The 19,697-nt window shown below is 48.0% G+C and overlaps 1 protein-coding gene across 5 annotated transcripts in view; it reads left to right on the forward strand.

Annotated features, from left to right (window-relative positions):
• Nucleotides 1-19,697, forward strand: part of Sugp2 (SURP and G-patch domain containing 2) — an 88,663-nt gene that overhangs the window by 22,663 nt on the left and 46,303 nt on the right. For 3 of the 5 annotated variants that reach the window (XM_045147790.1, XM_045147813.1, XM_045147798.1), the window contains exons 5-11: nt 2,971-3,461; nt 5,007-5,118; nt 10,095-10,579; nt 12,078-12,139; nt 14,358-14,494; nt 15,147-15,267; nt 17,538-17,772. In XM_045147790.1, the coding sequence (XP_045003725.1) occupies nt 2,971-3,461; nt 5,007-5,118; nt 10,095-10,579; nt 12,078-12,139; nt 14,358-14,494; nt 15,147-15,267 (1,408 nt within the window). In that variant the 3' untranslated portion in view covers nt 17,538-17,772. Of the gene's footprint in view, nt 1-2,970; nt 3,462-5,006; nt 5,119-10,094; nt 10,580-12,077; nt 12,140-14,357; nt 14,495-15,146; nt 15,268-15,801; nt 15,893-17,537; nt 17,773-19,697 lie in introns of those variants that run through there. The other 2 variants (XR_006636810.1, XM_045147804.1) reach the window with 2 other exon arrangements.

Raw genomic sequence — 19,697 nt, forward strand, 5'->3', positions numbered from 1 at the left:
TCCATTCACATGGAACCACTCCCCAGCCCCCCTTCCCTTTTCTGTGCTGTCCTCATGATTGTGACACTGTCATGTGATTTGCACAGCTATGGCACTAGTTTCCCTCTCAGTTCTCTCAATAGATCCTGCTACACCTGTCTGCATGGAGCAATTGAAAAGCTCTTGAAGCACTTGACCACCCTGGCCATTTGAAGGGCATACTTTTGCTTACTAGGGTCCAGCTGGCAATGGGCAAGTGTCAGCTCACAGCTTCCATGACGCTAGGAAAGCTGAGTGGTGTCACAAAGACCAATGAACTGTGAGCTCTTTCACAGCTACTAATAGTGAAATTGGAGAGAAAATTCAACCAGAAAGTCCTGATCAGGTTTTTGTTATTGTTGCTTTTAGTACTTTATTTATTTGCAAGCAGACAGAGACAAGAGAGAAAGACAAAATGGCACAACAGGACATCTAGCCATTGCAAATGAACTCCAGCTACATGAGCCACTTTCTGCATCTGGCATTACATGGGTACTAGAGTATCAAACCTGGGTTCTTAGGCTTTGAAGGCAAGTTCCTTAACCACTAAGATATCTGTCCAGCCCCTTGCTTTAAAGAAAAAAAAGTTTTATTTATTTAGTTATTTATTTGAAAGACAGTGAGGGAGAAAGAGAAAGAGAATGGGCATGCCAGAGCCTCTAGCTACTGTAAACAAACTCTAGCTACATGCCCTGCTTTGTGCATCTGGCATTACGTGGGTACTGGGGAATCAAACCTGGGTTCTTAGGCTTTGAAGACAAGTGCCTTAACCACTGAGCCATCTCACCAGCCCCTTGTCTTGCTTTTTTTTAACTTTTTTTTTTAATTTTTAAATTTTTATTAACATTTTCCATGATTATAAAAAAAAAATCCCATGGTAATTACTTCCCTCCCCCCTGACACTTTCCCCTTTGAAATTCCATTCTCCATCATATTACCTTCCCATCTCAATCATTGTACTTACTTATATACAATATCAACCTATTAAGTACCCTCCTCCCTTCCTTTCTCTTCCCTTTATGGCTCCTTTTTAACTTACTGGCCTCTGCTACTAAGTATTTTCCTTCTCATGCAGAAGCCCAATCAACTGTAGCTAGGATCAACATATGAGAGAGAACATGTGGCAGTTGGCTTTCTGGGTCTGGGTTACCTCACTTAGTATAATCCTTTCCAGGTCCATCCATTTTTCTGCAAATTTCATAACTTCATTTTTATTTACCGCTGAGTAGAACTCCATTGTGAATATGCCACATCTTCATTATCCACTCATCAGTTGAGGGACATCTAGGCTGGTTCCATTTCCCAGCTATTATAAATTGAGCAGCAATAAACATGGTTGAGCACGTACTTCTAAGGAAATGAGATGAGTCCTTTGGATATATGCCTAGGAGTGCTATAGCTGGGTCATATGGTAGATCAATCTTTAGCTGTTTTAGGAACCTCCACACTGTTTTCCACAATGGCTGGACCAGATTGCATTCCCACCAGCAGTGTAGAAGGGTTCCTTTTTTTCCACATCCCCGCCAACATTTATGATCATTTGTTTTCATGATGGTGGCCAATCTGACAGGAGTGAGATGGAATCTCAATGTAGTTTTAATCTGCCTTTCCCTGATGACTAGTGACGTAGAACATTTTTTTAGATGCTTATATGCCATTCGTATTTCTTCCTTTGAGAATGCTCTATTTAGCTCCATAGCCCATTTTTTGATTGGCTTGTTTGATTCCTTATTATTTAAGTTTTTGAGTTCTTTGTATATCCTAGATATTAATCCTCTATCAGATACATAGCTGGCGAAGATGTTTTCCCATTCTGTAGGTTGCCTCTTTGCTTTTTTCACTGTGTCCTTTGCAGTGCAAAATCTTTGTAATTTCATGAGGTCCCAGTGATTAATCTGTGGTTTTATTGCCTGAGCAATTGGGGTTGTATTCAGAAAGTCTTTGCCAAGACCAATATGTTGAAGGGTTTCCCCTACTTTTTCCTCTAGCAGTTTCAGAGTTTCAGGTCTGATGTTAAGGTCTTTAATCCATTTGGACTTAATTCTTGTGCATGGCGAGAGAGAAGAATCTATATTCATCCTTCTGCAGCTATATATCCAGTTTTCCCAACACCATTTGCTGAAGAGGCTGTCTTTTCTCCAATGAGTATTTTTGGCATTTTTATCGAATAGCTACTTGGGCTTACATCTGGGTCCTCTATTCTGTTCCACTGATCTACATGTCTGTTTTTGTGCCAGTACCACGCTGTTTTTGTTACTATGGCTCTGTAGTATAGGTTAAAATCAGGTATGGTGATATCACCAGCCTTATTTTTGTTGCTCAGTATTATTTTAGGTATTCAAGTTTTTTTGTGATTCCAAATGAATTTTTGGATTGTTTTTTCTATTTCCATGAAGAATGCCTTTGGAATTTTGATAGGGATTGCATTAAATGTGTAGATTGCTTTAGGTAAGATTGCCATTTTTTTAAAAAATGTTTTATTTATTTATTTATTTATTTATTTATTTGAAAAAGAGAGAGACAGAATGGGTGTGCCAGGGCCTCTAACCACTGTAAACAAACTCCAGGAGCATGCACCACCCTGTGCATCTGGTTTACGTGGGTCCTGGGGAATCAAACCTGGGTTTTTATGCTTCACAGGCAAGTGTCTTAACCTCTCTTTTTTAAAAAAAACTTTTGTATTGTCTTGCTTTTTAAGACATGGAGTCTCACTGTGTTATCCAAGCTGGCCTCAAACTCCTGCTTCAACTTCCCAAGTACTGGGATTACCATGTGTATCACTTAGCCTTGCTCAGTGAAACTTCTGACATTCTTGTGGTCTCTGGGAAGGCTGGTGACCTGGGCTTCCTTGGGGCCTCCAATGGAGCCAGAAGGAAGGCATCAGGCAGCAGAGGGCTGTGCTAGCAGTAACAGTGGGGTTCTCACAGTGTCCTGCTCTGACCTCTTGCACAGGTTTTTGTCAGACAAGAAGAGTCTGGAATACAAGTACTACAGGCTGAAATTGGTAGAGATGCAACGGGTGAGCCAGAGCTGGCCAGGAGTGGATCGGAGGCCTACCCCAGCACAGTGCGCGGTGCGAGCCATGTTATATGCTCAGGCTGTCCGCAGCCTCAAGAGGAGACTCCTTCCATGGCAGCGCCGTAAGCGGGTAGTTCGAGGTCAGGGAATGCGGGGCCGGAAAGCCAGGCGAGCTGCTATGGTCACACGGACCCTCCAGCCCTCAAGCACCTGGTCAAGACCCTATGGCCAGCAAGCTACAGGAGCATCACAGGTGAAGCCACCAGTACCAGATGGAAATGACACTGCCAAGGACTGCCCACCAGAGTCTTCCAGGCTCCAACCTCAGGCCCTCAGCTCTGAAGCCTCCAATTTGGCCCCCCAGCTAGCAGCAGGGGATGATTCTGAAGCCCCAAAGGCCACGTGTCCTTGCCCCTCTGCTGATGGTGGGTGCTCACTACCCCTCCATGCTCTGCATCTAGTCCTGATGCTCAGCTTCTGGGTTCCTGAGAAGTGGGGGGTAGAAACACTGGGGCCAGTGCTCAGCCATCTGAGCCAGGCAACAGGCAGCTCAGGGATGTGGGTGAAATGGGCACATGTCTGCATTGTCCCTCATACGCCTCCTGAGGGCCCCCTCTCCTGAGAATACATATAGCTGATACGATGTATTGCTCCCCATGGGATCCTAATGCTAGAGCAGCCAGGCCAGATCTGCCTGAGATTCTGTTTCTACTGCTGTCATCCTTGTAGCCCCAGAGGCATTGTCTTGAGAACCCTTGCAGGTACCAAGGTCCCCTCATGCTCAGGTCTCATAGAGAACATTTGGGTTTACATAGAGCCTGTGCCCATCCTTTCATAAGCTTCTTTTTTTTTTTTTTTTTGTGGGGAAGGGGGAAAGTGGGGGTTTGACATGGTCTTACTATATAGTCCAGACTAGCTTTGAACTCATAGTATCCCTCCTGTATCAGCCTCCCAAGTGCTAGGGTTATAAGTATGAGCCATCATGTCAAGTCTCCCATACACGTTAAGTCTTCTGTGCATGCTGTATGCATATTTGTGCTAGTTTGTGCATGCAAGAGCTAGAGGAGAATGCTGCTATCACTCATCTGCATGCTTCCTTGAGAGGGAGTCTCTCACTGAACCTGGAACTGTTATTTTTTGGTCATACTGGCTGACCAGCAAGTCTCTATCGTCTCCTGTCCCCATAGGACTGGGTTACAGGCATATGTAACCATGTCTGCTTGTTTATATGGGTGCTAGGAAATTGAATGCAGGCCAAATCTGGCCCTCATGCTTGCATAGCAAGCACTCTTACTGCTGAACCATCTCCCCAACCCAGTTGCAATTTTTTCTAAGTATTTTTGTTGGTTCTGGCTTTATGGTTCTGAGGATAGAACTTAGAGACAAGTGGTCACCACTAAGCCTCACCCCAGTCCTTTCTTAGTGTTTTCAGTATGGCTTGGTTGAGTCTGCAGGTATGGAATCCATGTATCAGGAAGGCCACTGCATATGCTTGCCTCCTGTGGCATTTCCTGGGGTGCCTTGTCTCTCATTCTGTCCCCTCCCCATCACAGCCTCTAGTTCTCTGGCCTGCATAGCCTTTAAAATGATGGTGTAACCCTTGTTGGGTCATTATAAGTGTCACCTCTCTGCGTGGTACTCCCACTCAGCCTGCAATGAAAATACAGAGCAGACCACTGTATCTGTAGCCTACCCAGTGTTCAAGCTTTACACTGGGCTCACCCCAGGACCACCAGTTTCTGAGCCTGCTGACAGGGTGGCTACCCAGCTGGCCTGTAATTGTTTGAGCAGCAGTAGATTATCAGGCTGTTGGCAGAGATGATGGAGCTACAGCCTTACCCACAACCTCTGGTAGCCAGCCCAGATGTGTGCACCAGAAACGTTGTGGAGCACTGGCATTTCTGCCACATCTCTCAGCTGATTGGAGGAGAATGGGGGAGGGCCAGTCTATAACCACTCTCTGTTTGTAGTTGACATGAAGACCATGGAGACTGCAGAGAAGCTGGCCAGATTTGTCGCCCAAGTGGGACCTGAGATCGAACAGTTCAGCATTGAAAACAGCACTGACAACCCTGACCTGTGGTATGTACCCCAGTTCCTGCCACCCCTTCCCCAAGGACATGCAGGATGCCTTATGACCACTTGATCTGAGCTTGGGTATGAGCTCTGGAGTATCTGTCCCTGATCTAGACCATATGGAAAAAGGTCTTTTTTCAAATTTATTATTTATTTATATGTATATGTGTTTTTGTCTGAGTGCAGGCAGGCATATATTGCCATGTGCTTGTGACACAGTGCATTTGTAGAGGTCTCCAGTCTGTCTTTGCTGACTTCCACCAATCTTTCTTGATCTTGTTTTACTGGTTTTTTGTTGTTGTTGTTGTTGTTGTTTGTTTTGTTAACTGAGAGCTTTTGGGAAGTTCTCTTGTCTTCTCCCTCCCATCTTTCTATCAGCATGCTTGAATTACAGAAGACCACCTTGGCTTCTGAGTTTTTGTTTCAGGTCTGAAGTTTGATCTCAGGTACTCAAGCTTGAGCAGCAAACACTTTATCCACTTTTCAGCCCCTAGAAAAATGTCTTTTGAGGGGCATTTAGTCTATGTCGAGGTGGGGATGTGATGACAGTGACTGTTGCTACTGGGTCGTGTCCCAGGTCTGGAATGCAGGCCTAAGTTCTCACTCAGATGCCTGAAGGCAATAGAGCTGAGTCTGTTGTAGCAGTACAATTTTCTCAAGTTAGCTATGAAAAGTCCAGAAACTGGCTGTGTTTTCAACAGCTGCTGAAGATGGTAGCCTGAGGCAGAAAACCTGTGTGATGGAACTGCCCCTGGACTTCCTCCTGATATCATCTAGATCCTGTAGATCTGGGACCAAGCAGGGCCCAACTAGGGCTCCAGGGTTATTCTACAACCAGAATTAGCACTCCCCAGGTATGCAGGAGGCCTGGATTCCCTCTTCAGTACTGAAACAAGTAAAAAATATAGTGGGGTCCTGGAGAGATGGCTTAGCAGTTAAGGTGCTTGCTAGTACAGCCAAAAGACTTAGGTTTGATTCCCTAGGACCCACATGAGCTATATGTACAAGGTGACATGCCTGGAGTTTGTTTGCAGTGACTAGAGGCCCTGGCATGCCCATTCTCTATCTGTCTCTTTCTCTTTCTCTCGTAAATAAATATAGTGGAATACTTAACATCTCTTAGGGTACTTACAAGGTCTAGTGGGAATCAATACACTTCTTTCAGCCCTGGCTCTCAAGGGAATCTCCTGCTCCCAGGAGACCCAGTCTCCTATGTCCAGAGCCAAGCTACACATCTGCTTCTGCCTACATATACCATAAAGGCCTATTGTCATGTGGCATCTCCCAGGCCATCTCAAAAAAGAAAAGGAGGCCGGGCATGGTAGCGCGCACCTTTAATCCCAGCACTCAGGAGGCAGGTATGGGAGGATCACTGTGAGTTTGAAGCCACCCTGAGACTACATAGTGAACTCCAGCTTGGTCTAGAGTGAGATTCTATCTGGGGACGGGGAAGGGAAGGAAAGGAAAGAGAGAGAGTAGTGATGAATGTCTGAATACCAGCACTTGGGAGGCTGAAGGAGGAGGAATGCAACAAGTTTGAGATCAATTTGGGGTATAGAGTGAGACACTATCTTTGAAAAAAAAAAAAAAAACAAGCTGGGAAGCCGGACATGGTGGCACATGCTTCTAATCCCAGCTCTTGGGAGGCAGAGGTAGGAGTACACAGTGAGTTCAAGGCCACCCTGAGACTACATAGTTAATTCCAGGTCAGCCTGGGCCACTGTGAGACCCTGCCTCAAAAAACAAACCAAAAAAAAAAAAATGTTTTTAAAGGAGCTGGGAGCTTTACATGGTGGTGCATGCTTTTGATCCCAGCACTGGGGAGGCAGTGGTAGGAAGATTGCTGTAGTATGAGGCCAACCTGGGACTACAGAGTGAGGTCTAGGTCAACCTGGGCTAGAGTGAGACCCTACCTCAAAAAAAAAAAAAATTCTGGGCACAATGGTGCACATCTTTAATCCCAGCACTCAGGAGGCAGAGGTAGGAGGATCACCATAGTCAAGGCTACCCTGAGACTACATAGTGAATTCCAGGTCAGCCTGGGCTAGAATGGAACCCTACTTCAAAAAACCAAAAGAAGCTGGGCATGGTGGCTCACACCTTTAATCCCAGCTCTTGGGAGGCAAAGGTAGGAGGATAGCCATGAGTTCAAGGCCACCCTGAGAGACTACATAGTGAATTCCATGTCAGCCTGGGCTAAAGTGAGACCCTACCTCAAAAAAAAAAAAAAAAAAGCCTGGAGATTATAATTGAGTAATGGAGCACTTCCCCTAGCATGTAGGAGGTTCTCACTATAGTCCCCAATCCATCATACCACATGGTGGCTAGGTGGACAGAGATGGATGAGGTATAGAGAGGTATAGCACTTCATTAGCATGCTCAAGACCCTGTTAGATCTCCATCACTGCAAAAAATAAAAATTAAAAAGACAGATAGAACCCAGCTGCTGGGCATTCATGACCTGGACAGAGATAAAGAGAAATATGTGCAGGGCATGGTAGCGTGCGCCTTTAATTCCAGCACTCCAGAGGCAGAGGTCAGAGGATGGCCATGAGTTCAAGGCCACCCTTAGACTCCATAGTGAATTCCAGGTCAGCTTGGGCTAGCATGAGACCCTACTTCAGAAAACAAAAAAGAAAGGAAGAATAGGATGATATTGTATATATGTAAGTACAATGATTGTAACGGGGAGGTAATATGATGGAGAATGGAATTTCAAAGGGGAAAGTGTGGGGGTGGGGAGGGAGGGAATTACTATGGGATATATTTTTATAATCATGGAAAATGTTAATAAAAATTTTAAAAAAGCCGGGTGTGGTGGCGCACGCCTTTAATCCCAGCACTCGGGAGGCAGAGGTAGGAGGATTGCCATGAGTTCAAGGCCACCCTGAGATGACAGAGTTAATTCCAGGTCAGCCTGGACCAGAGTGAGACCCTACCTCGAAAAACCAAAAAAAAAAAAAAAAAAAAAAAAAAAAGAAAGGAAGAAAAAAAATCAAAAAACAAGAAAAAAAGATGCCTCAAGTGTGGCATACATACTCCCAGGCCAAAGCAAGAGGATCTCAAATTCAAGGCCAGCCTGGACTTCAGTAAGATAAACAGATAGTGACTACATTGCAGTTTTGACCATTTCTTGTGCCTTTCTCATTCCTTCTTTCTCCCAACTCCCAGCTTTTCAGGTAGCTACTCATTAGCTTACTCTCCTGTCAGTTTTTACTTTCTAGAATCTTCCAGTGGAGTCATGCAGTGTGTACTCTTGCCTGGCTCCTCACCCAGCATGGCTGTTGAAATTCTGCTCTGCTATTGCTTATGCTGAGTTTTTCTCTTCTTACCCCTGAGAAGTATCCACCAGTGTTTACCCTCCACCTCATGATGGCTTGGAACATTGCAAACTAGCTATTGTGAGCATTCATACACAGCCTTTGTGAAGGGCTGGGCAGGTTTGGAAGAAGGGAAAGGCTGATTCGCCCAGCTGGACCACATTAAACTACAAAAAACAATTGCCAGCAGTATTCCAGAGTGGTTGTGCCATTCTGCATTTTCTACAGCCTAGATGAGACCCCCAGCTGCCAATTGTCACCAGCACCTGGGGTTGGCAATCATTGACTGTGCGTCTCAGGTCCTTACAGCAGCCCAGCCCATATTTGTAAGCTTCCTGCATTGTTTTACCCATTCGATCTCTCATCTTTTTTTCCCTTCAAGGGGCTTGTTCTTGTCGGGCAAGTGTTCTACCTTTCATGAACTTCAGGACCATCTTGTTCCAGTTTAACTCAAAGGAGAAGTGGCATCTTCTAGGTCATGTTGCCATGTTGCCCAGAGAACAAGAGCTGCCTTTCCTTCTTTGCATTTGGAAATGTTAAATTTTTATTTGCTTTTTGTATCTTTTTTTTTTTTTTTTTTTCAAGGTAGGGTCTCGCTCTAGCCCAGGCTGACCTGGAATTCACTATGTATGTAATTTCAGGGTGGCCTCAAATTCTCAGCAATCCTACCTCTGCCTCCCCAATGCTGGGATTAAAGGCATGCACCACCACACCCAGCTTATTTTTTGTATTTTCGAGGTAGAGTCCCAGTCTAGCTCAGGCTGACTGGAATTCACTATGTAGTCTCAGGGTGGCCTCCAATTCATAGCCATCATCCTACCTCTGCCTCCCAAGTGCTGGGATTAAAGGCATGTGTCGCCATGCCCAGCCTAGGGAATGTTAAATTGTTATGCCAGCCACAGCCCCACAAGAAAAAGCAAAGGTGGGCTAGAGAGATGACTCAATGGTTAAGGTGCTGGCCTGCAAAGCCTCATTACCCCAAATCAATTCCCCAATACCCACATAAAGCTGGATGCACAAAATGACACATGCATCTGGAGTTTGCAATAACAAGAGGCCTTGGCATGCACATTCATCTCCATTCATTGTCTTTCTCTCTCTCCCTCCCCCACTCTCTCTCTCTCTTCTTGAAAAAAAAAAATATATATACACACATATATGTATATATGAGCAAAGATAGCCACAGATTCCTAAGGTACTAACAAGTTGCTTCTGCAATCCCTTGGCTGCACTCCCTAGCTGAGCAGCAGGAGCTGCTGGCAGTACACCTTTTGCACTCCCTGGACTTCAGTCTTGACTGTAGCTGTGCAGCATCTTCTGGTGCCTTCCTGTGTGTCTCACATCCAAGAGCAAGTCAAAGTGAGCATTCAGAGGCCAAATAGGCAGTGAGTGTAGCCGGCAAGGGTGACGTGACCCAGGTCAGGGGTGCGCAGCACATCCCTATTGTCACATGGCTTGGTCTTCCCTGAATACCAGTTAGGTACCTTCAGTTCTGGTCCCTTAGCAAGTTACCAGTTCCCAAGCATTCTGTCTTCCTGATGAGCCATGCATGACACCATAGCTGTATCAGGAGAGGTTGGGTTAGTACCCTTCCATCCCAGTTGCAGGCCGTGTCAGGAATGTTGTGAGATCCTCCAGCTCAGTATTGTGTTCCATCTCCAGGTTCCTCCACGACCAGAGCAGCTCGGCTTTCAAGTTCTATCGCAAGAAAGTATTTGAACTGTGCCCATCCATTCGTTTCCAATCCTCACCTCTTAGCCTTGATGCTGGTGGAGGCAAGGCTGATGGCTCCCCAAAGAGCCCCACAACCCACAAGGAGGGTGGAGAGGAAGGGTGCCCCCAGCAGGAGGCTGTGCTGGAGGGCTCTGAGGGACAGGGCCTGCCAGAGGAGGACCAGGATGAGGACGAGGAAGGGGGAGAGGAAGTCCATGTTCAAGGTCCTTCTGGGCCACAGGCAGGAGTTGCCATGTCCCAGAGCTCTGAGGGCATACTGGGTGAAGGGATCGAGGAAGACCTAGGTGGAGCCCCTAGCCTGTCACAGGCTGCCTCAGGCAGTTGCTTTCCCCGGAAGAGGATCAGCAGCAAGTCCTTGAAGGTCGGCATGATTCCTGCCCCCAAGAGGGTATGTCTCATCCAAGAGCCAAAAGGTAGGTGCCTGCCCATTGCATGGCCCTAAGTGGGGAATAGGAGGGTGGCAGACATTCTGAATGCACCAGTCCAGAGCCCAACTCAGCTGTCAGACCAATTTGAGCCATCACATTACTGGTTCACTGGTCTTATATCATGGGCTGTGGGTAGTTGGATGTGTGTGTGTGCACGCTTTGGTGGGGGGGAGTTGTTGAGATAGGGTCTGTCTTTGTAGCCCAGGCTGGCCTTGAACTTGCAACAATGCTCTTGACTCAACCTGCTGAGTGGTGAGATTACAGGCATATACCACTACAGCCAGCTTCTTGAGCTGTTTTGGTTGTGTTGCTGGGATGGAGCTGGGCCAGGAAAAGCACGCACTTTCATGTCAAGTCCCACGGACCTGGTCATGTATTTCTCTTAAGACATATCTAAGCTAGGTGTGGAGGCGCACACCTTTAATCCCAGCACTCAGGAGACAGAGGTAGAAGGACCTTTGAGTTCTAGTCCACCCTGAGAGACTACAAAGTGAATTCCAGGTCAGCCTGGGCGGGAGTGAGAACCTATCTTGAAAAAAAAAAGAAAAAGACACACCTAACCATTGTGCTCATTGCTTCAGAATGTCAGCATGGACCCCAAGCACAGCACAAGGGAACTTATGCCCTAAGGACAGGCCCATTCTTGGCTGTGGCTTCCAACACCCTAGTTGTTGCTGGACTCACTACCCAGGTTCTGCTGGGAGGAACCCTGACCATTTCCTGCCTTTCACCTTGATTTCTAAGTCCTTGTAGGGCTCAGGTTGAGGTTCCTGCTTCTTAGTGTGATGACAAGGTGAAGGAGGACATATCTGTGGGGCTAGTCACCCACAGCCAAGGAGCCTGCAGGCTCTGACACCATCAGTTTCATAGATAGGGAAGGATCTCTGCTTGAAATAGGCCTTGTGTGGGGGAGACCCTTAGCATTGCAGTTCAGAGCCAGTGATCCTTCTGTCCACCAGGAAAGGTGCAGTTACCCTCAGCTCCCTGGTGGTTCAATAAGTTGGCATGCCCTGCTGCTCCCCTTAACCAGTGACAACTGCTGTGAGCACCAGTGCTCTTGAACTCAGTGCTTTCCTTCTAGACAGCTTCAGGGGACTTCGATTTATCACCCAGGGAATCATTGCAGATAAACCAGGTCACAGTGCAAGTGGTTGACTTCATGAAGGAAAGCACCCTCTGGCCATGAACAATGGCCCTACAGCAGTTCTCTGTAATAAGTGTGGTCTTATATTTGAGTGGGCTTTCTCAGGGGAGCCTCTCATAGCAGACATTCCCAGACTCTGCAAGTGTGTTCCATGCTCACTGCCATTCCTGATAGGAGGAAAGGGGAGAGGATGGAGCAGCTGCCACATGTGTCAGGGAGGATGTGGAGTACCTTCTGTCCCCACAGGTACTCTTGGCCAAAACCCAACAGCATCTTCAGCCTCCCTCCAAGGATGATGGGGTCAGTGCATTATGTGGCCATATCTCTTTTGTCTTCCAGTCCATGAACCAGTTCGAATCGCCTATGACAGGCCTCGGGGCCGTCCCATAGCCAAAAAGAAGGTGAATATAATCCAGTAACTCCTCCACTGGGGTGTGGGTAAAGTGCTAAGGACTTTGCTTATAACTAGTGCTACATTCCTAGCCCTAGAGAAGCTGAGACAGAAGGGAAGGACTGAGCCTAGGCCACCCTGCACAGCACAGCAGGAACCCATCCCAACTGATGATAGCCAGGTATGGGGCACCAAGCTGAGCTATAGAGGGAGACCCTTTCTGAAAACAACAACAAAAAGCTCATATCATGCTTCAACCTGAGATATTACTAGACTTTGGGTACTTGTGTCAGAGTCCCTTAAAACTGTCCAAAACACAGGAGACAGATAATGCATCCATTTACCAAATGGGGCCTGGGAGGAATGAGAGATGAGCACATCTTAGCCACCAAGAAAATTCAAGGCCAAGCTGGCTGTGATGGCTCATACTTGTCATCCCACATTTGAAAGGCTAAGACTGAAGAAGTACCATGAGGTTGAGGTCAACCTGGGCTACACAGTGAATTCAAGTTCAGCCTAGACGAGGGTGAGAACCTGTCTCTAAAAAAAAAGAAAAAGTTAGCCAGATGTGGTGGCACATACCTTTAATCCCAGCACTCAGGAGGCAGAGGTGGGAGAATCATTGTGAGTTCGAGGCCACCCTGAGACAGACTACATAGTGAATTCCAGGTCAGCCTGGACTAGAGTGATAGCCTACCTCGAAAAACAAAACTAACAACAACAACAAAAAAAAAGCTGAGCGTGGGTGGTGCATGCCTTTAATCCCAGCCCTTGGGAGGTAGAGGTAGGAGGATTCCTGAGAGTTCAAGGTCACTCTGAGACTACATAGTGAATTCCAGGTCAGCCTAAGCCAGGTATGGTGGTTCACACCTGTAATCCCAGCACTTGGCAGATCAGAGATAGGAGAGTGAATCCCAGCAAGCTGTAAGCCAGCATTCTGTGCATAACAAGACTGGGATAGATAACAAACAGACAGATGAGTGATAGATAATGAAAGCTCAGGCTTAGTGGGCCTGACTGGTTTGGAGTATGTCTAGGGTGGCTTCCATGTTCCACATCGCTTCTGTCCACCTGAGGTCATAGCAGGCAGTGCCATTGGTGATGTCATTGCAGCTGAGAAGCCTGTCATGAGGGAAATGAAGTGGTTAGGAGTGTGGAGAATAGGGGAGGCCAGGGAAGATCCCCTGATAGGTAACATTGACATAGGCCTGGGAAGATTAGGAGTCTGGGAGCCATGTGGCAGTCCAGGGACAACAGACATGCACCATGGTGATCCTTTTATGGGGGATACCCTTGGGAACCCAGCAGGCATCTGGGAAGAGTAAAGGGGAGAAGCTAGGACTTAGGACAGTTTGGACCAGGGTACAGGGAGGTGACATGGGGTGGCAATGATGGCTCACTGGTCTGAATGTGAAGGAGCAAAAGCCAAGATTCCAGGGGAGTCAGATCTGCTCTAGGGTAGTCTGGTAAGGTACCTGTGACACTCATGGAGACAGCAAGTGGAGGACTGGTAGTCCCAGCCCACATCCTGGGGTTTGAGCTAAGTGTATACTGTCCCACCACCACTCCCTTTCCAGAACCAAGCAGCCCTCAGTGTCTCCACATGGCCCAGTGTGTCTCAAAGAGAGGGGTATGGAACACCTCACATATACATAGGCAGGTCCCTAGACTGCCATCTAGGCTCACTCACTCCAGGCAAGTGCCACCAGGATGGATGCCCCTCGACCCAGGCTGACCAGTTCCCAGGAAACAGGGCCTCTTCACCTCACACACAGCCTTGGAGGCCCTAGTCAGCAGACAGGTGGGTGATGAGGGGCACACAGCTCCACTAGCCAATCCTCCATACTCAACACCTGTCTGGCTTCTCCTGTGGCCACCCTCCAGGTTGGTGTCCTGCCACTCCCTGTCCCAGTTTTGTTCTCTGATTGTCATAAGCCACCCATCCTTACCAGATCTTTCATTGTGAGCCCTTTGCACAGACCCTCCTATCCCCTCATGTCTTAGCACAAGTTGGCAGCAGGCTGACCTCAGAATCAGTTGGCACTTCCTTGGGAACCTGACCTCAAGAAGTCCTATCCCCAGGAAACTTAAATGGAAGCCAGAGTTGCCTGAAGCTCACCATCCTGGGCATCTGGAAAGTCAGGAGGGCCCTTAGGGATTGGGCACAGGTAGGAGCAGGCTGGCTTCAGGCTCTTCTCTGTGGCCTACCCACCTGGCTCTCTCCTCAGAAACCCAAGGATTTGGAGTTCGCCCAGCAGAAGCTGACTGACAAGAACTTGGGCTTCCAGATGCTGCAGAAGATGGGCTGGAAGGAGGGCCGCGGCTTGGGCTCCCTCGGGAAGGGCATCCGTGAGCCTGTCAGCGTGTACGGCACACACACAGGCCCAGCCTGACCTGACTCCTGGCCCCTCGGGTTGCTGATGGATGGAGCGGGCAGTTGGGTGGTTCTTGTCAGTCACTTATACACCGAGTGTGGGCACAGCTCTTTCAGTGTAGGCCCCATCACCTCAGCCACCTTTATTATGGTAGTGAAAGCTGAGCGGCATCTCCAGGTCTAGTTACCACACAGAAGTGATTTCTGGAAAGCCATCAGCAGGCCGCCAAGTGTGGGGACACAGGTCAGTGAGTATGTTCCTTAGCACTGTGCATAGCCCTGCTGGGCAAGGCCTTATACTGTGACCAGGGTTCTGGATATTTCATAAGGCCACTGCTTTTGCCCTGGCATTTTGAGGAAGGCCTATGATCTTAGTTCTTGGGAGGCAGGGGGGATGGTGAGTTCTAGGGCAGTCTAGAAAAAAGCCAGTATTCCCATGAGTAAATTCCTCTAGCTTTCCACTGTGACTTGCATCCCTTTTCTTTCTTTTTTCCCCCCTCACTTTGACAGTGCTGGGATGGAACCATGCTTGGCAAGAGCTCCACCCTGGCTCTGTGACTTGTATCTTGATGTCTCTGCCCCACATCCTGCTCCTCACTGGTGGCTCATGGTGCCCAGGCTGACTGTTCACTTTCCTCTGCAGGGGAACTCTCTCAGAAGGGGAGGGCTTGGGGGCCGACGGGCAGGAGCAAAAGGAAGACACGTTCGACATCTTCCGCCAGAGGATGATGCAGATGTACAGACACAAGCGGGCCAGCAAATAGGTAGGCATTCACAGGGACTTCTGCTCATAGGGATACTATGTTGTGTGGTGACATGCCACCCAAATAGCTGGTGCTTGTTCCCCTAAATTAACACAAAATGCCACGAAAAAAATCTATAAGGGAGAAAAAGGGGTCTTGGATGCAAAATGTTCCGTCCAGGTGTGTAGAGGAGGTAGCCCCACTCCAGAAAGGGGCATTCTGTTAGTTTACAGGCTGCCATGGGTATCTCAGCTGTGTACCTTCTGGTGACCTTTGCTGGCCTCCAAGGACACTGGTATAGGGCCAGACCACCTTCAGTCCCTTTCTTATGCAAGATTTCTCACAGATGGCAACCCTGCCATGTCACACGGCCAGGACAAGCTTGCTAGTCAGTAGCCTTGCAGCAGGTGGAGGCGACAGCACCGAGGGTCCTCCAGTATGGTTCCTGTGAAGGCCATGGGCCTGCACACATCATCTTCCCACTCTTGCTTCTTCTCTGTTCTCATCCACAATGTTCCACTCCATTCTGAACACGGCCGTTCTCTTCCTGAATAGATGAGAACCACTGGTGACAAAGATAATCCTCGAAGCAGCAATTGCTCTTAACACCACTCGCCCTGGATGCCTGGAGCCCAAGTCCGCTTCGGTGTGTACTGGAAAGCCAGCTTTGTGTTGCGGGGTCGGGTCCAATCGCCGGCCTTGCTTTTCTCTCCAAAGCATAGTGTGCCACTCTTGGTCCACTCTGCCTTTCCCTTTCTAGATACTTGCACATCTTTTTCCTCTTTGAAAGGTGACAGTGTCCCCAGAGAGCACCCCAGCCTCCGTGCCAGGACCCAGCTCTCCTGGCTGGTTCTCTGCCACTGGGGGCCTCTGGTTCTTGGAGTATCCTGACTGTCTCCAGAGCTTGTCCAGGTCCATAAAATGGCCATCACTCTGGCCCTATAGCTCAGAATGGAAATGGAGACATACGAATTCTCTCTCTCTCTCTCTTTTTTTTTTCTTTTTTGAGTGTGTTATCAATAGTGCCTCATCTGTTGAGAAACCGGATGTCCTAGTATATGTCTTTAATCCAACTCTTGGGAGACAGGCAAGAGGATCTTGGCAAGTTCCAGGCCAGTCTTGGCTACATACAACAAGACTCTGTCTCAAAAACAAATAAAAATATCCTAAAATGCTTCCTAAAATTTTAAACCCCAGTTTAACACAGCTGTATTGACTGGGGTGTCCTCCTTGGAGTAAGAAAACTGTCCTGATGTTTGCATCGCTTTAGCCTCCACAAAGAGAGAGCAAGAGAGAGAGAGAGTGTGTGTGTGTGTAGTCATCCTGCAAGGGCTGTACTATGAAGCTTCAGCACCTTGTGGGCACCATATGAAACATCATTTTCTGATGCCTCTGCAGAGCTGGGCTGCTGCTTGGTGGGTTGGTCTGTGCTCCATCTGCCACCTGCAATCCATAAAGTGCTCAGGCTGGGGTCTCAGTGCTCCATAGAGCCACAGTAGGTGTGTTGAATACCTTGCTGATACAGGAAGGCTTGAGGTCCTTCACCACCAGGGCTAGGGACACAGTGGTGGGTAAGCATATCAGCCTGAGGGCATACCAGGTAGTGCCACCTGTGGGCTGAGAGGAATCTTGGTCCTAATGCTGCAGTCACTGACCCTCTGTTACCCTGTGCTTCATGGCAGGTGCAGCCTGGCCTGCTTGTTCCTCCTCTTGTTGTTTAGGCAACTGGCAGATCTTTCTGGGATCTTGCTAAGAGTGGGTTTCCATCCAACCCTCAAAGAAGTCAGCCTGCCAGGGTGGGGGATGACAAGTTTAGACACCCCACCCCAGACATGTGGCTTGATCTCTGGGCTTTTCTGACTTTCCCAGCAGCTTTCATGTGGCTTCTGAGTCAAATGAATGAATGGGAGTTGAAGTGGGTCCTTGATCCACGGCAGGCTGAGAGATGCCTGCTTACACCCCAGCATGCCTCGAGCTCTTTGTTTCCCACTTCTTTCTGACCGGTGTGTGCACTTCCTCCTGGCCTAAAAAGTCTCCAAGCCCAGCCTCTCTGGGCCATCCAACCAAAGCAGTCAGGGATTCTGTGGCCACCTGACCACTTCATCTGGAACTAGAGAGACCTATGATGCTCTCTCAGGCTTCTGCGTCCCTCCTGGAGCTCTTCCTCTAGAGGTTACCTTTGCTCCCCAGACAAGCCATGCTGTGTAGAAGGGCCATGGAGGACATGGATGTGTACTCTCCTTGTATGGTCTCTCCCATTCATGTTATCTTTCTTGTCGTTCTAACTCCAGGGTCTCTTCTGTGAGAGCAACACATCAGAGAGTGCTGGCCTGCCACCCACTGTGCCCTGGCTTGGGCATTCCCTCCCTGACATCTGTCGTGAATGTTGGTGGTTTTGGTCCTTGGTGAGGCCTAGAAGAAATTTGTGATGTCACCAATTGGAAGTTATTTTGTTTTCTTAAGAGTCTACAGAGTTGTGAATGTTGTTAGTCATTCAGCATTGCAATAAATGCAGAGGAAACCGTATGGCCCAGTTCTGTTGTGCTTAAAGTCATCCTGTCACTCAGAAAGTAAAACCAGGACAGCCTCTACTGTGGAGTAACATTCTGTCTGAGAACAAGTTTGTAGGGCTGGGGCAATGGCAAACATGAGAGCCTATGGAGGGTTTAATTCCTCAGCTACTATGTGAACAGCTAGGCGCTGCCACATCTGTCTATAACCCCAGACCAGGAGAAGGACAGAGAGAGCAGCTCCAAATTCACAAACTCCCATCTCAAGGAAGTGTGCACACATAGGCTGCATACCACATACACATGTGAAAAAACAAAGTCAACCTGTGGGCAGGACATAAAAAGTGGCACTGATGACCTGTGCTTGAGGATGGGCTCCCCCCTCTCAGCATACCTCCCACTACCTCCAGGTTTCTAGTGATTGGCTCAGAACTTGACATCCTCATGTCTTACCTTGCTGAATGCTAGGATCACAGATGTTAGCCACCATGCCTGGCCTTTGAATGGTGGTCAAGGCTCACCCACCTCACTCATCCCTGCATCTGCATCCATGATCGGGCCCTACCTTTACCTGTGATTTCTTCACCAGGGATACTGCTCTTAGAAAGGACCCTGAAGCTAAGCATGGTGTTGCATGCCTTTAATCCCAGCACTCAGGAGGCATAGGTAGGAGGATCACCATGAATTTAAGGCCAGCCTAAGACTACATAGGTCAGCCTGAACTAGAGTGAAACTCTTACCTCAAAAAAAACAAACAGGGGGGAACCTTGGAGACAATCTAGAAACCAGCAGCACGGCCCTTTAGGAGCTACCAGACGTAAGCTTACCTCTCCCTGCCATGCCCTACAGGACCCTTCAGACCATGTTGGACTGTACTGGCACTTTTCCCACCTTTCCCTGCTGGCTTCTGAGCTACCCACAATGGCCAAGCAAAAGATAAGGCGTCAGCCCTCCCACAGCCTCAGTGAGGGCCACGTAGGTGCACCTGGTGAGCTAGGTTCCCTGCCTCATTAAGTTTGAGGCCTGCCCTTAGTCTCTGACTTAATTTTCCCTTGTAAACTAAGAAAGGATTTCTTCCCATTGGAAAATAAAATTTCCCCCATGACTTTGAATTTAAGGCCATATGGAAATGGAAGTGCCTGAGCCAGGATTCCCTCACTCAGCTTTTCCCAGAACCCAGAAAGGCCAAGGGTGCCCTGGGAACTCAGACCACAATGGTGGGTATGGCTGTGAAACAGGCTTCATGTGTACTCACATGAGGGAAAGATGAAAGTCAAAACCCAGAGAACAGGCCAGAGAGATGGCTCAGCACTTAAGGCTCTAGCATGCTCATATCCATATTCTCTCTCTCTTTCAAACTAAAAAATAAAACATTAAGAAGAAGAAAAAATAAAAACCAGAGAACAAGCTGAGCACTGGTGGTAACAGCAACTGGAGCCTAGGAGTTCAATGCCAGCCCAGACCACACAGCCAGATAACTGTTCAACCAAACACAAACCAGGTGCACATAGAACAGAGCACAGTGTCCTTCCTCATTCATAAATAAGATGCCTATGAGTGCCCTTGGAGCACCTCAGAACATTTGGACTCAAATCTGCAGATGAGCTGGGTGTGGTGGTGCACACCTTTAATCCCATCACTTGGGAGGCAGAGGTAGGAGGATCACCTTAAGTTTGAGGCCACCTTGAGACTGCATAATGAATTCGAGGTCAGCCTGGGCTAGAGTGAGACCCTACCTTGAAAAACCAAAAAAGAAAAAATGCAGGTAAGCAACTTTCTGCAGATCTAGTTCTATAAAACTTGGTCAGAGTGGAGCACAGCAGATAAATGTGTCCCCAATAAGGACATTCTGTGTGTAGATAACAGAATAGATAGTGTGTTTGGGTACAGTTCTATTGTAAGAGCACACATGGGGGCTGGGGAGATGACTAGGTAAAGTGC

This window comes from Jaculus jaculus, chromosome 1, assembly GCF_020740685.1.
Source record: "Jaculus jaculus isolate mJacJac1 chromosome 1, mJacJac1.mat.Y.cur, whole genome shotgun sequence".
NCBI classification, from domain to species: Eukaryota; Metazoa; Chordata; class Mammalia; order Rodentia; family Dipodidae; genus Jaculus; species Jaculus jaculus.